The 15,043-nt window shown below is 52.7% G+C and overlaps 6 protein-coding genes across 6 annotated transcripts; 3 read left to right on the top strand and 3 right to left on the bottom strand.

Annotated features, from left to right (window-relative positions):
- Nucleotides 1–2,396: 2,396 nt before the first annotated feature.
- On the top strand, nt 2,397–4,321 carry POSPLADRAFT_1063976 (hypothetical protein). The gene is made up of 3 exons (XM_024481750.1): nt 2,397–2,473; nt 2,522–3,721; nt 3,781–4,321. Exons 1-3 carry the CDS (start codon nt 2,432–2,434, stop codon nt 3,826–3,828), a joined length of 1,290 nt encoding a protein of 429 aa, XP_024344000.1. The 5' UTR covers nt 2,397–2,431; the 3' UTR covers nt 3,829–4,321.
- Nucleotides 4,322–5,456: 1,135 nt separating this feature from the next.
- POSPLADRAFT_1037901 (hypothetical protein) lies at nt 5,457–6,423 on the top strand. The gene is made up of 6 exons (XM_024477288.1): nt 5,457–5,596; nt 5,649–5,693; nt 5,751–5,783; nt 5,840–5,938; nt 5,992–6,139; nt 6,193–6,423. The coding sequence occupies exons 1-6, from the start codon at nt 5,524–5,526 to the stop codon at nt 6,305–6,307; spliced, it is 513 nt and encodes a 170-aa protein (XP_024344001.1). The 5' UTR covers nt 5,457–5,523; the 3' UTR covers nt 6,308–6,423.
- A 105-nt stretch (nt 6,424–6,528) lies between these two features.
- POSPLADRAFT_1128560 (hypothetical protein) lies at nt 6,529–8,125 on the bottom strand (the record flags this gene model as incomplete). The annotated part of the gene is made up of 6 exons (XM_024483748.1): nt 6,529–7,020; nt 7,085–7,201; nt 7,230–7,231; nt 7,253–7,789; nt 7,839–7,937; nt 7,993–8,125. 6 exons carry the CDS (start codon nt 8,123–8,125, stop codon nt 6,529–6,531), a joined length of 1,380 nt encoding a protein of 459 aa, XP_024344002.1.
- A 1,671-nt stretch (nt 8,126–9,796) lies between these two features.
- On the bottom strand, nt 9,797–10,866 carry POSPLADRAFT_1051361 (hypothetical protein; the record flags this gene model as incomplete). The annotated part of the gene is made up of 4 exons (XM_024480153.1): nt 9,797–10,073; nt 10,129–10,158; nt 10,214–10,806; nt 10,858–10,866. 4 exons carry the CDS (start codon nt 10,864–10,866, stop codon nt 9,797–9,799), a joined length of 909 nt encoding a protein of 302 aa, XP_024344003.1.
- A 2,034-nt stretch (nt 10,867–12,900) lies between these two features.
- On the top strand, nt 12,901–13,654 carry POSPLADRAFT_1128444 (hypothetical protein; the record flags this gene model as incomplete). Its single annotated transcript, XM_024483738.1, has 2 exons — nt 12,901–12,973; nt 13,029–13,654. The coding sequence occupies 2 exons, from the start codon at nt 12,901–12,903 to the stop codon at nt 13,652–13,654; spliced, it is 699 nt and encodes a 232-aa protein (XP_024344004.1).
- A 938-nt stretch (nt 13,655–14,592) lies between these two features.
- On the bottom strand, nt 14,593–15,042 carry POSPLADRAFT_1128187 (hypothetical protein; the record flags this gene model as incomplete). Its single annotated transcript, XM_024483714.1, has 1 exon — nt 14,593–15,042. A coding segment is annotated over one exon (450 nt), but the record flags the coding sequence as incomplete, so codon positions are not given.
- Between the last annotated feature and the right edge of the window lies 1 nt (nt 15,043).

Raw genomic sequence — 15,043 nt, forward strand, 5'->3', positions numbered from 1 at the left:
ACAGAGCTTACCATTGGTCACATCGGCGGCACCTGGACTGAGCGGGCGTCCAGACCGAGGGCCTAGCACTGGCTCGGGACAAGTAGATCTGCGCGGGCCTTCTTCGAAGTGCGCTGATTGTGTCCTAACCATGAAGCGCGGATGAAATGATGGACATGTTTAACTCGGGCGGCAACTCACCTCATCGATGTAACAAAATCCGCATCATCTCATGGACGGGGGACATGTAGAGCAGAAGTAGATATCCATGACTCGATTAATCTTCCAAAGATCCAATGGGACATGCAACATGGGAATGTCACACGTCAACTCAGAATGGGATGACGTATGCTGGGAGGGAACACGCAGTCGGGATACTGGAATATGAATGAACTGATTGCAGCGATGCTTAGCACTGCGTTTCTGAGAAGGCGTACTTCGAACGCTTGATATGGTCATGTGCAGATGTGTTGAGTGCAATTAGTGATCATAGCAGCGTTCAAGGCAAGGCAACAGCCACCGTGACGTATGAATTGACTAGCCTGGCATTGTTTGACAAGAAACTGATCAGAGCCCGACAGCCACAACGGTGCTTACTTACAAAGAAGACTTCGCTTGTACATTATGACGCCGGTGTCAAGTACATGTCGTGCTCCACCTCGTGCAACCGTGCTCGGTGCGAGACCCGCGAGCCCGATGTCGAGTCGGACTGAATACGCTCCACTCAGCTATAGCCACCGATGCTGACGCGTATAGCCAACACCCATATACCACACGAAGCGGCGGATCGAGCGCTATACACGAGGGGTGTTCGTAAAGCGGAGGTGTTGGCGGGCCGAAGGCAATTGAATAGTCGTAGACAGCCGCACACCAGCTGTGGAACCATGCCGGTGGCCAGTGACAGTGAAACGCTCAATGCACACGCTTTTCGACCAAAAGCCGCTCAGGGACAATGACTCTCTTCGTTGAAAATTGCAACCAATAGGACTGTACACCGTGTGGCCCGAATAGGATTTGCGAAGCGATCCGCTGCTGTTTCGCAGTCCGTACACAGTGAGTCGATATGAGGATATCCATGAATTTCTGATCTCCGCGGATATCAATTCACTTCTTCTGGTATAATGCTGAGCAGATCGTGACGGGAACAGTCGGTGTGCGAGTGGTGCCGAACACGCCAGTGAGATGAACTTCGGGTGGAAGTTGAAACCCGGGCCAGAAAGGACATTGCACCGAGGCACGAACATAGAAGACTGAAGACCGGGACGATGGGATGACGGCAGGACCAGTCCTCGACCCTCATTGGGACTGTCTAAGGGATGCCATGATCCATTCCATCGCTCTATAACTCAGGCCCAGGAGAGGTACATCTGATATCGGAACGACAGTGACATTGACACGACGTTCGTTGGTCGCGGGTACGAACAGTGTGTCTTGAGCACGCGCTGCAACGTGTTGGGCAGGTGCCTCGAGTACGTACACGGCGGTACGCCGCGCCCAATCTGGATGGACGAGAGACGCTTGTTGACCTGAGGGCGCCGCATCGTCGCTGTCAGGACCGCTTGCCGCACCGAATGAGACGATGGAAACCGCCATCGAGCAGAAAGACACAAGAAAGCCTATTGGCCAGCCACCTTCAGCCATCCCGAGGACGGTAGCCGAACAGCGGAAAGCGCTGAAGCGATTACGGCAAGCTGCGCGTTCCACGAGGTTGATGGAGCCCGTTATTGTTCAACGGACCTACAAATGGGGTACTATGTGGTCCATGTTATTGTTTCCAGAATCCGGCTGACGGGATATGTGTCTTTTGACTCGTCGAAGTTGTGTCGATAAGTCATGAGCGCAGGGATGCAGCACACAGCCTACGCGTAGTATGTCCGCCGCCGGCTCACCCTGCACCTGCCGTCGGCGACCATACTTTCCGACACAGTAGCAACGCGTCGGGGCGCGCGACGAAATTGAAATGTGCAGGTAGCCTTTGTGTTTCGCACCAGTGTCAGATGCCATATATGAAATTTCTCACCGGGCTGCGTGGGCGTAATGCCTGTCCGTCTGAACCGGATGATGCGCTTGAAGCTGGTACTGCCGAAGAGGTGTTTCTTGTCGTCGAAAGCAGCCGTGGACCTTCCCAAGTGCCCCAAAAGGAGGACGTCAGAGTCAGAAGAAGCCGCCACTTGTTAGCCGAAATGATTTCTTGCCCATATTCGGCCGGCGGCGGTGGCGGAAAAGGCAAACGGGACGCCCGGAAGACACCGAGACGGTGTGAAACAGGTCCGAAGCGCGCGGTTTTGCGTCAAGTTCCACGATCTATCTCCCGTCCAGCGGTCCCGTTGCCAGTCCTTTGCAGCGCATATATACCTCCTCGCCCGCCCACCATGCTCTCTTGCCCCCTCTTCTCCTCCCGTCGCGGTGTCCGAGCTCTTCACAACCATCAGGCCTCTTTTGGAGCAGAGCGATGGGCTTCTTCAACTTCCTTTACCAGGCTCGTGAAGCCAAAGTATGTCTTATTGTCTTGCGCACCAAGGCCGATCACTCACCCTGACAGCAGGAATATAAGCCGCAGCGTACCATAGATCTAACGACACTCTACCCTCCTCGCGACCTCACCATGAGCCTCTCCACGAACCAAGTCCGGGTGCCTCTCGAGCTTGTTATGAACGTCCTCGACTCAGCCTACTATGACGATGAGCCCGAGTCCAATGTCCAGCTCTTCACCAACTGCGCCTTGGTCTGCAAGGACTGGTCTGCCATTGCCCAGAAGCTCCTCTTCCGCCGTGTCACGCTGCGTAGTCAGACGGACTACATCGCGTTCCAGCAGGCAGTTGACCGTTCGACCGCCCGCGGCCGCATGCTCGGAGACGCTGTTCGGTCTATGCGTGTGACGTTGGACCACAACCAGCCGTACTATCTCAGTCAGCGGTCCTTTGCGCGTGCCGTCACGCTCTGCCCCAACATGCAAGATCTCCGTCTCGCTATGTACGGCCAGGGTTCTCCGGGCCACGATGTTGTCGGCGCACCCGATGTCAACCGCATGAAGCGTGCAGCTCCTTCATTTGACGAGCGGACACTCGCGCTCCTTCGTACAGGCCCCTCGATCGCGTCCCTACAGTTCAGCAACTGGTCGGACAACTCGTCGACATTGTTCCAGCTCCTCGACGTTTGGCCGGCGCTGAAGTCGCTTGCCATCAGCGGCGTGCCACCACAGCTGCCCAACGAGGCTCCTCAGCCGTTCCCGTGCGCGCTCGATAGTCTCCGTATGAACTTCCAGACGCCGCCTTGCATCGACTTCATGAGATGGCTTCTGCACAATTCCACCGACAGCCTGCGTACCCTTGAGCTCGAGCGCGAACCCACGCCTGACATGCTCAAGTACCTCTTGGCCCATCATGCAGGTGCATTGCAGTCCCTCGCGATGCCGACCTGTGGCGGGCATGAGGGCACTGCCGCCATTCGGCAGTGTCGTGCCCTGCGCGAGCTTCGAATCGAGAGCCCGTGGACGCCACCAACGCTCTGCAAGGCGCTACCGGAGACTATGGAGCACATCGCGTTCGGTGTGGACATGGCTACGCCGCTGCCGCCCATACTCCAGATGATCAAGCGGAGCGAGACGCTGAAGGCGGTGACGGTCCACATCTGGCACGGCGGCGAGAGCCACCCGCAGCTGAACGCGCTCAAAATTGCCTGCGCACGCCAGGGTGTCGAGCTCATGTCGACAACAGACGTTCGGGAGTTCCGTTCCATTGCTGTGAGTACGCTTCGCTGCTCGCACGTCGGGAAAAGCTGATGGTGTTCGCCTCCGACCAGCGGGATGTCATCCATTCTTCCACATCCGTCGCCGGAGTCATCTACTGATCGCCTCGATCATCGGTCCTCCCTGCCACATGTCAAACATCTTTGACTTCCACCTCCTGCGCCCTGAAACGCATCACATCATGCCTTTACGTGCGAGTACGACCGACCTTACTCACAGCTAATGCATATTGTTGTGTCATATGCTGTCGACCATCGCTCGACATGTATCCATCGCTTCTTTCCGACTCCAGCCACGAAAAAAATTGACGACCAACTCATGCCAGACTCCTTGTTCTGTGTATAGACTCCTGTTCTTCTATTCTGTTCACATCTCCCGCTCGAATCCGCATCGCATCGCATTCACGTCATCGTCATCACAACAACGACCACCATCTCTAGCCTACTGTCATTGATTATTCATCCACTTTCACCTCCCTCACGTCTCTTTGTTCGGCTGCATATATGTCGACTGTCGCTCGTCTCTTTTCGTAATAGGTTAATCTGCATCGCGGGAATGAAGCCTGGGGAGCGTGGGTAGGGGATCTGGAGGAAAGTGCAGCCTGTATATGATTTTCTTGCAATCACCTTAGATACGTACACCTATTCGTCTCCATTACATTAAGCCCTAACGTCATCGTCGGCGGGGGTGCATTCGTACAGTAATGCAAAATTTGACTTTTTGGATACAAGGTATTGGGGGCTGTGTGTGAATGCGTATACCTTGAGCCATCGTGAGGAAAGTTTGCAAGTAGTACTCATTCTCTCCTTGTCGGGGTCATTATGGCGAGTCGTCAGGCGGGCATTGAGCCAGCGGCTCTTGGACTCTCTTGGACTCGAGCTCTCATGTCATTCGCCGGGCATCATTGTTTTCAAGAGTACTATGTATGGAGCCATGGGCTTAGCTGCGCCGTGCGCAGCCTGCGCTAGTCTGTGGGGCCTTGAAGATGGGCATCACCCACGCGTACGCGCTGCGGTTAGAGGACGCCTGTCACCAACACCCTCACCATCACGCGTTTCCATCCATGAGGCGGAGCTCAGGACTTTGGTAAAGGCACCTCTACTCTGGTCCGAATGACCTCCAGTCAGATGGCAAGTCTGCTAAGTTCACAGATATACCTAATGCGAGTCGACGCAACCTCCAGTGCTTCCACGACACGCATACGCATGCTTCTGTACAATTGGTCAGGTCTCGGGGAGGTCCTCCGGCGCCGTTGGAGGCCGGAGTTTATCATTTACGAAATTGAAGAAGCGAACGGGCGATGCGACGCGTCATATGCAATTCGTCTGCCAGGCTGCACCGCATTTCGATGATGCCAGTGCCACCTGCAGTCAGGCTTGCCAAGGGACCGGCCACGAGCGGGTGTCCAACGAGGCATATCCCGCTGGTGTTCGGTCTATGTACAACGACTGTAAGTATTCGTTTACCTTCCCTCGCCTGTTGAATACTGAGCTCCTCCCTCGAGTAGGTGACCTTGGCGCACATAGACGCATCTGTTATAATCACGCGTGTTGATCATGATCTCAGAGGCAGTGGTGTTTGATCGCAAACGCATCATTCCTCTCCTGGCTACGACCGTTACCGAAGGCGCCCGATGCGACATGAGGCACTGCGAATTGCGTATATAAACCCAGGAAGATCGCAGAGACAACTTGATTACGCCCTTTCACGTTCACCGGGTTTAGTCCAGTCCCTCTTTGCTTTCTTTCGCTTTCTTCAACAGCCTGGTGCTGCCTCTTTAATCGCTAAATTACGAGATGTTGGCCAAATTCTTCGTGTATGCTCTTCTGCCCCTTGCTGTTGTGAACGCTGCTCCCGCGAGGCGTGGAAGTGAGTACAACCGTTGAACGGCTTGTTTGCGAATGCTCATTTTTTTCCGCAGTCATTGACGATGTGACGTCGGCTTTTGGCGAGGCTACCTCTGCTGGTATGTGTCTATCACCCTTGTAAGCTTGGTCATCAAATCTCAACTCTCTATTTGCAGCCGAGTCTGCATGGCACGGTGTTACCTCTGCTTGTGAGTACAACTTTTTTACACCTGTAGGCATTGTGTCTGATGCATGCAATTTCTAGTCCATGAGGGCGAGGTTGCTGGCACGGCTACGCAGATCTACGACTCCGCGACCTCTGAACTTGGCACGTCCACCTCCAAGGTTTACGCGACCGTCACCAGTACGTATTCTCAATTTATGTCCTCTTACTCTCTCACTCATGGGTTTCTGTAGCCATCAGCGGAGCCCCCGTTGTGGAGGTGACGTCGGTTGGCGGCGCTGCCATTACCCTTGCGACATCCGGTGCGCACTCCGGCACCAGTACTGCCAGGGTTATGACGACTACCTTTGCGGGTCACACCTTCCTCGTCCCCTCTGTCAGGTTGGTACTCTGTAAGTTGGACGAAGCGTGACGCTAATAGACTCCTTGCACAGTGCAACTCACAATGCTGCCGTCAGCATTCAGAGCCTGACGCTGTCCAAGCCGATGATCTTGAGTGCTGTGACTGTCCTTGGCAGTCTCTTCGCTGGCGCGTTCGTTGTGCTGTAAAGAAAATTGTGCGACGATGGGATGATGTTTACGACCTTCATGACTGCATTGGGCATATTTCACGACTCATGTTCTGGCCTCAATAACACTCGTAATTTATCCTTTATTTTTTTAAATGGTCGCGCGGATTTCCGACGCTTCTGCGTTGGAGTGAATTGAGTGAATCACAAATGGGAGGTGCGTATCAAAATAGATTGTGAGATATATACAAGTATCATATTTCATCTGAGCGATGAAGCCGACCCAGTAGCGGAAGGAGTTGGCGTTGGGAGGTCCCCAGTGAGCATAGCAGGAAGGGGCATTCGCAGCTTATTCGCGGGCGCTAGTGGTGCGTTCAGAACTGAAGGATCTGGAGACGCTGCAGGGGGTGTCTGAAGGTTGATCTCTTGTTCGGGAGTCACAGGCTGTTCGGCCTCCTGGCGCTTGATCTCAACATCGGATAAAGCCTTCTGCTTCGCAGACACCACGGGCGGCGGGAGTTTGTGCGCTTGTCCGCGGCGGCCATCGCGCTTCTCAATCACGTCCACAATGGCCTTGAACTCATCTTCGCCCGTCCAGGGCGCTACTAGCGCGTCCATGTCCTCGTACGACTTCGCTTTCTGGATGGCGTCCCGCAGGCCCTTGAGGTCTGCTCTGCGCGCGTTTACGTGGGAACCCTTGAACTGGGCAGTGCAAAATTTTGTTGACGACCAGTGATTGTTGAGATACCTGCACTAGAAGATCGTCGCCGCGGTTCGTGAGGCGCGCAAAGGGCGGGTATTGCCGATAACTGCTCACCAGGCGCATATATTGCGGTATAAATGTCATTTCAACATCAGTAAGGGGATTCGGCGAAAAGCATGTCGGGTTTGCTTCTGCCGCTGTCGCAATCATGACTGAATCGGCGCCTACATACTCGAGTCAGCGGAAGAGTCTTGAGCACCGCTAGTGCAACGTATCACGCACCCGTAATCTCTCGTATTCGTATTGCATCCTGGTAGTCCTCACAGTCACCATTCTCTATAAGCGCGACATCTCGCCCCAACCCCCGCACAAAGTCTACAATCTCTCGTAGTCGGTCGATGTGTGCCTTCTCTCGTTTTCGCATATTGCGAGTGCGACAGTGGACCGTCAGCGCGTTCACGCCTGTATTGACGATCCGCTCTACAAGCTTTAATGTATCCTCTTGAGATGAAAGCAAACGGATCTTAGCCGAGATGGATATCTCAGGTGGCATGGCCTCCCGCAGAGCAGTGAGAATGGAGCACAGTAAGTCAGGGTTCGAGAGTAGGGCCGCGCCCATTCCGGAATGAGTGGAGAAGGGTTTTGGACAGCCGCAATTGAGATCGAAGCCCGCTACATCTTGCAGGACAGTTCTGGCCGCTTGCACAGCAAGCTCGGGGTCCGCAGAGCCGATCTGGTAAATGAGGTAGGGTTTCTCAACAGGATGGGTGGTGAAAAGAGCCTTCGTCTTCCCGACATAGCTTATGACACCTGTGGTAGCTAGACACCTATTTATGCACCGTACCGATTGGGAAACGAGAGAACTCACGATCCACCACCCTCTCCGTGTGTAGAATCGCTTTGTCTACCGTCTCCGGACCCCAGACTAATGATGCACCGTGCTTCAAAGCATAGAGTCGGGTGGGTACTTCTCACAAAAGATTGTAAATGTCAGTATATAGTCCAGGACGACGTAAACGCACATGCGCCTGATCGGACCATGGGCGCGAGTACCACGCCATTCTTGTAATCTTCCGGGGTCAGGGGTTCGAAGTCGAGTCTTGGACGTTTTGCGAGTCTAGGAGACAATGGAGGAGAGGAGGAACGTCGAGACATGGCCGGTAGGACTTGTGCGAGGAGCTTGTTTCTGCCAAGCGATACGAGCAGAGCGTTCATGCCACAGACAAGACGAGCAAGAGAAAACAAACACACGACCAAAATGGTAATTGCCGATCTCGATGCCGATCGATCGAAGGTTTTGAAACTATATTATTACGCCACATGTCGTCAGAATTCGTTCAAGAGGTACTCTTCACCGTTCAAAATTTCGCGCAAACGGTACCGAGGAGACGCAAGGTGGAACTCAATATATCCTTCGGCGAAGCTCTCTCACGCCTCTCTCACATCCCCTTCTCCTAGGATGCTGCGGATGCGCCGCACGGCCGCCGTTGTTTCTTCAATGACATCCCGGAAGGTCTCCAACAACGATCTTCTTGTGATTTGGGCGCGAGCGTGAAGGTAGGTATAGTTCTTCCTTATAAAAGCTAAGAATGTCACTGCACTGTGCGTAAGCTTTGATAATCTACAATGATACGGTAGAGATTACTTGGTATAGTTGATATAGATGCTGACATCGCTACGAGCTTAAGCTAAGCACGTGCTATAAGAGCAGACAAAAAGTACTGACGGGATGGCATGGAGATATTGCTTGTCATCAGGGAACCGGGCCTTATCCCAAATGAAGACGGCATAGGCCTCCGGAAGGCCCCCTAAAAAGCGCCGATATTCAACGAATCCTAGCCCTGCACGGTGCAGCTCTACGTCGTGAGTCATCTCCTCTAGCATACACATATTTATGAATTGCAGGGTAGAGATGCGGATGGTAGCGGCACCAAAAGCCAAGAAATGGTCCTGCATCATTGCCAGGCTGCGAGCGAGTTGTCCAAGGATCCCTGTCTCGCTCTTTGCTGTACTGTTACAGAGTCCGGCAAAGACATTGCGATGGGATATCACATCCGAGATGGCAAAATCATCTATGGCGATAGCGAGGGCTGTGTGTATCGTTATGAGTGTCTTCGTTTCGACACTTGGAATGTGGCGGTATGCGGTCTGCACGATCACGATTGATGTGATGATGTGAGGCTTAACTTGTTCTTCGAAAGGCCAAGTTTGAGTTATCTCCTTAACGCGACTCTCCAGCTCAGGGTCCCGGACGCAAGGTTTGTGCGAATAACCTATGTCTTTCATTAAAGTGTGAATGCCCGTCAGTGCGTCTGCTGCTATCCTCGCCTGCTTAGATCATAGTGTAAGTGGTTGATACAAAATGGGTGAGTCTCACTCACGATATCAGTACCATCGACGATGTATGTTGAAGTATCCTGCAGATTATCATTCGCGGGAGGGTGGTAGCATCCTGCGCTGTAGCGTATCTCGTCAGCGTCCAGGTCGACAACCAAAGAACTCGCGTACTCTACAGCTAGCGTAGGCCGAGCCATCTCATGTGAATATGAAGGTCTGAGCTCACGTCGAGGCTGGCTGGGTCGCAGCAGGTTGGGAAAAATGTGTCCTAATTGTGTTTAATGGGTTTGATTCAAGCCTAGAGGTATAGGGTACAGTTCTGCCCGCGACGCTGTGAGTGATAGCCGTTGAGATGATTATCGAGGAGGCGTTGTTATCTGCGTGTCCTCCGACCTTCCACCCATGCATCCACCGTGTACTGAAACCTTATTCGAGAACACTCGAACACTCTATTAATAGGTAAGTTCATCATTGATACAACTGAATGCTTCACTCTTCTACAAAGAACTCGTCGCCAAGAACCTCGCGCAGCCGATATCTAGGGTCGTCAACATGGAATTTGATGTAGCCCTTCACGAAGGCATCCCACGCATCTCTCGCATCCCCTTCCCCTAAGATGGCACGCACCCGCTCCGATGCAGCGACCGTCTCGCATATGACATTACGGAGTGTACTTGAGGCGGATGCCCCAGTCACAAGCGCACGATCGTGGATGTAGTTGACTAGCTCGTTGGCGAGCTCCTCCTTGTAGAAAGAGAGGATATCGCTAAAATCAATGTAAGCAAATTGCTGCATTTGAGAGGTAAGCAGCGATACTTCACTTCAAGTAGTCGATCACTAAGCAGGCATCGCTGTTGGATCCTGTGAATACCGACCTCGACGCTCTTGTGGACCAATGTGACTTACGGAATAGCCTGTATATAGCAGTCTACAGTGGGGAAACGGGCCTTCTCCCAGATAAAACAGCCATACGCCTCCGGAACGCCGCTTAGCATTCGCCTGTACTCCACAAAGGGCAAGGCTTTCGGATGCAATGTTATCCCCTTTGTGACGTTCTCCAAGACGGAGACGTTCACGAATTGCAAGGCCGACACTAAGATTGTGCCAGCTGCGAAGTTCGGGTAGCATTCACCCATTCGGCGAGTGACTTCAGCGAACAAGCCAAGGGGACTGTTGTCTCCGTAGACCGAGCAATTTGAGTGCTGGCGATGGAATTGGTCGAATGCAAGGCCATCAAGTACATTCGGGTCGTCGAGGGAAGTGGCGAGCGCAGTGAAGATGGTGATAGCGACCTTTGCATTTAGGTCGGTGAGATGGTCATAAGCAGACTCTGTGATCACAAGCGCAGTATTGATGTGAGGGCGCGCAGGTTCCTTGAAGTCCCAAGCATCGGTGATCTCGGCCACACGACGACGAAGTTCGCCATCCCAACGCCTTTTGAAGTTCAGGAACCGCATCTGGTCCAAGAAGTCTTGGACACCGGCTCTCGCAATCTCTACCTATTAATATCTTCTTGAGACGTTGAACAGCCGGTAATGAGCGCCACTTACCAGAGTCATTCCGCCTCGGTCTATTATCGATGTTTTGGTGTGCTGGGATGCCCGTTTCAGCACCTATACAGATCGTACGCAAACGGCGGCGACGACGACGTATCAAGGCTACAGGTGTGATAGACTAGTACCCCAGGACGGTGTACGGTATGTTACACATACCTATTCCACCTTATATATATGTTAATAAGGCGTCAGAGTGATCGCAAGCATCGAAGTACGTCTTGATTTCCCATAACTGCACTGTGTCATCAAAGCGCTGGTGGAGCGTCATACCGCCCCTGCAAATGTACTTTACACGAGCCTGGATGCCGTATGGTGTTATCATTCGGGTGCTATACTTGAGCATCATGGGACCCCACGCGGAGAGCCTGCGGTCGCAATGAACTCACCGGATACCAGCCGAAAGCTGAGAGCTGTGGTCTTCGAAGATCACAAACTACGACAAACGATCTCGAGACAGCGTCTATCTCAGCATCGCTCTGAGTAATGGGCGACTAATGTGTCAAGCGGAACGCCAGACCGATCAGGCGGCGTAGGTGAGTACAAGGGTTCCTAGAACGCGTAGGGTGCTCGTTGCCAGCAGAATCTCGAGTGTGCGGACCTTCAACACTGGCGTCAACAAAAGTGGAGTTTGTGTGTGTGGAGTGGTCAGTGATGAGCACTCAGTGCGTGGGGACGGACATCTGAACGACAAAAAGAGCTCGATGACCTCCGCCGTATGTGCAGACCGAGAATGAAGAGTGATGCCCAGCGTGATAGTCGCTCAGACACACTTCACCAAACCGACGACATGCCGTGAATCTGCCGGTGAGTTCTAGCGCATGCGTATCCTGCGCTTGTTCTATCAAACGCCGGAATAGATCTCCAACATCCCCGCAGCCTGCTCTCATGAAGAATGTCAGTATACTGGACGACGCAGAGAACTTCGTGTTCGCCTTCCGCATCTCCGCCGAAGTTTTTATTACGACAATCTTCTTCTTCTTAAGCCGTAGCTTCATGACAACTATCCCATGCCCGCATCTTGGTATCCGGAAATTGGATGATGGTGGGACAACGTCTTCTTGCGTACTGAGGGCGACAGGAATAAGTGGTGTGACACTGCGTGAGAATGCGGATTGTGTACCATAAGTATCATCCGAATCTGCGAGATTTGCTGATCCTATTAATGACAATGCCACCAAATGGCCAATATATTCGCCCGCCGTCGCCTTGCTGCCTATGTGACTCCCGTCGCCTGTCAATAAGGGTCAGACACCAACCCCAACGTCGACAGGTACCTATTTCATTTCGATCGTAGCACACATGAAGAAGACTAATGCCTTGCGGGATCGGTCGGAGCAGGATGACGTGTTCCATTACAAGCTGTGCGGACCGCCGCCGCAGAACTACAGAATCGCCGCCGTTGCTCCGTAGATAACACATTGAGTAATAGGACACAATCTTCCGGCCCTATCATCGTCATCGCCAACTAAAGTCGGCAAAGCTGCTCGAAGCCTCTTCCAGAACATAATGCTTCCGCTCAATGCTAACGAGCAAAGGGTTCTACATGACTTATCATTATGACAATGTCCCCGCTGAACTTGATGGACCGGCCTGGCTACTCACCATGATGCGTACGAGGACACGTACAAGTCCTGACACTGGCTTCAGGAGCCTGACGAATGAGGCAGTCGCCGGGCACAAGCGCTGCATACTACCAGCTCCAGATCAGAGGTATATAACTTGACTGTTCATACCAACGGCAACGACCGTCGGTATAAACAATCGGAAGGTTGAAAACATGTACAAGCCTACTTCAATGTGTGGTGTAAAAGCAACAACCGAGGAAGCAATCTTATCCACTGGCACGTCGTTTGGCGGAGCGACTCGGAGGCATCGCGGAGTCGGGAGCGAACCTGTGTAAGCAACCTTTAGAAGAGCAGCCTGAGAGGCATCACGGCCTTAGCTCGGCATCTACCGAATCTACCGCACACAACCTACCACAACCATAGACATTGGCCGTCGATTCCTCAGGCTTCAACCTTATACTCTGTGACAAGAATGGCCTCTACACCTCGATGGCGAACTGCCTTGACTAAGGCGCTCAGTCTACCTGACAACAAAGGGCAGAATGGTAAGCCATTGCGGTTGATAATTCAGAATAAACAGCTAAATGAACGGGATATCAGTCTATCAACTTGCGACGATAGACCCAAACGATTCACCTCGCGCCCGCACTGTCGTGCATCGCGACATCATCCAACCTTCAGACTGCCCTCACTTACCCGTCATCATCACCACTACAGATATTCGCACGCCCAAGGTCTGGCAATTGCTTGCTTACGGGCGCACTGAGATCTGTTGGTGGATGGCGGGCTCCCAGGACCAGTTCCGGATTTATGGGCCCGTTCGTGTTATCCGCTCTCCGAACGCAAGGGCGGAGATCCGTGCACCACACATCCCATCACTCGCCCTTGACCGATTTGATGAACAAGGATTCGACTGGGAAAAGAAGCGTCTAGAGGTGTTCGACAGTATGAGCGCTCATATGAAGGCAAGCTGGTGTCGCCCACCGCCGGGAAGCGTTATGGAATCCTACGATGATGCCAAGAAGTGGCCGCAGACAGTACCCAAACTCGGCGAGGCGGAAAGCGACGAGGATAAACGCAATCAGGAGCAAGCTTTGCGAAACTTTTCACTCATCCTCATAGAAGCCGTCGAGGTGGACTGGCTTCAGCTAGGTGTCCATCCGAATCAGAGGACGCGTTTTGTTCGGGAGGAAGAGGACTGGGCGGAGCAGATTATCGTCCCGTGATTGGCCAACAGTGTAGCCGCAAGAGTATGTGTCCCTAGGTCTGTCTATTCAACTTGTTCATGTAGCCATTTTTTGTATTTTCTTGATGTCACCCGGAATGGTATTGCGTAATTGTCTATGTGCAACGTTGAAGTTGATATGCGGGATGACAGTGATTATGAACTCATACGCAATGTGTTGTATCCGACACGCATTCAGTCGACTGATCGACGACAGGGACTTGACTCAAGAAAGTCTGTGACGTCAATCCACTGGTCGGATTCTCCGCTCTGGCTGCTGCGTTGACAAATCATCCTAGCCAGTTTCTCCCACCGCACACAGCGACCTCCTGCAGTCATCCCTTAAATTCGTGAGCTCAATTCCGCGCGCAGAAGTCTCTTTTATCAAATCAAATTGAACCTGAATTTATGGAGAAAGCGGGGTCGATTTGAAGCCTCTCCCTCCACCTGACGATGAGATGGACGTCGATGGTATCCTACATCGTCCGACAAAGTGTAAATTCGCATCCATTGAATTATCCTTGCATTAGCGTCCCCCGTATTTGCCGATACATTTGGCTTAATGCCGCCTCGAGCTCCTGACGGTGCGATGATTGAGGCCATCCATACCGTATATATTTCAGAGAGCATTTACCATGTCCTACACATTCGGCTGGAGATATGCTATCCCATCACCGACATGCGCGCCGTCTTGAAGAAAATACCGAAGTACAATATGTCCAAATTTATTGCCTTCGCATATATAACACTATCTACCTTCAAATCTACGCTACCACATGCATGTATGGCGCGGGAAACGTGGCCAGAGAGGCCGCCCGGCATGCCGCCGCATGGCAATTAGGTCGTGGAAAATCTGAGGCAGAATTCGAGGGTGTGCCTGGTGGTCGCTACTACCGACCCTAGAAAATTTGGCGTATAAATACATGTATTGCAGACTGGTTACGAAATGTCATGACGGATGTTGCACGTTTTATTTAATTCTCCCATCAGTTCGTGTTGCCAGCCAGCCTGGCTGAACACAGGTCTTGCCAATAAGTCGAGATTTTGGATCCGATACGGAAGCTCGAGGATCACCGTGCTGCCTTCCCACGCCGTCTGATCGCTGAAGTCGGCGATGAGCACGACCGCCCCGACTCCATACACGACCAATTGGGGTAGCGACATAACTTCTTCCTCCAGGCACGCACGGCTGGCAGCGATCTTGGCGAGGTGTTGCCTTATCCACGCAACCTTGGTCTCCTTCACTTTCTGCCAACTCGTGACCAAGACCTTCGTCGTGAGGAATCTGTCATTGAAATGCTGTGCACACGGCGAATAATCGAGCTTGACCACTAGCAATAACTCCTGTTGGGCCTGCGGGCGATTGTGCAGATCCAGTGCCGCCAGCAGG

The sequence above is a fragment of the Postia placenta genome (assembly GCF_002117355.1).
Source record: "Postia placenta MAD-698-R-SB12 unplaced genomic scaffold POSPLAscaffold_1, whole genome shotgun sequence".
Taxonomy (NCBI): domain Eukaryota; kingdom Fungi; phylum Basidiomycota; class Agaricomycetes; order Polyporales; family Adustoporiaceae; genus Rhodonia; species Rhodonia placenta.

Coding starts and splice junctions, on each gene's coding strand:
- POSPLADRAFT_1063976 (XM_024481750.1), top strand. CDS start 2,432: ATGGGCTTCTTCAACTTCCTTTACCAGGCTCGTGAAGCCAAA. Junction 2,474..2,521: donor ACCAGGCTCGTGAAGCCAAA/GTATGTCTTATT, acceptor TCACCCTGACAG/CAGGAATATAAGCCGCAGCG. Junction 3,722..3,780: donor GGGAGTTCCGTTCCATTGCT/GTGAGTACGCTT, acceptor GCCTCCGACCAG/CGGGATGTCATCCATTCTTC.
- POSPLADRAFT_1037901 (XM_024477288.1), top strand. CDS start 5,524: ATGTTGGCCAAATTCTTCGTGTATGCTCTTCTGCCCCTTGCTGTTGTG. Junction 5,784..5,839: donor GCACGGTGTTACCTCTGCTT/GTGAGTACAACT, acceptor TGCAATTTCTAG/TCCATGAGGGCGAGGTTGCT. Junction 6,140..6,192: donor TTCCTCGTCCCCTCTGTCAG/GTTGGTACTCTG, acceptor CTCCTTGCACAG/TGCAACTCACAATGCTGCCG.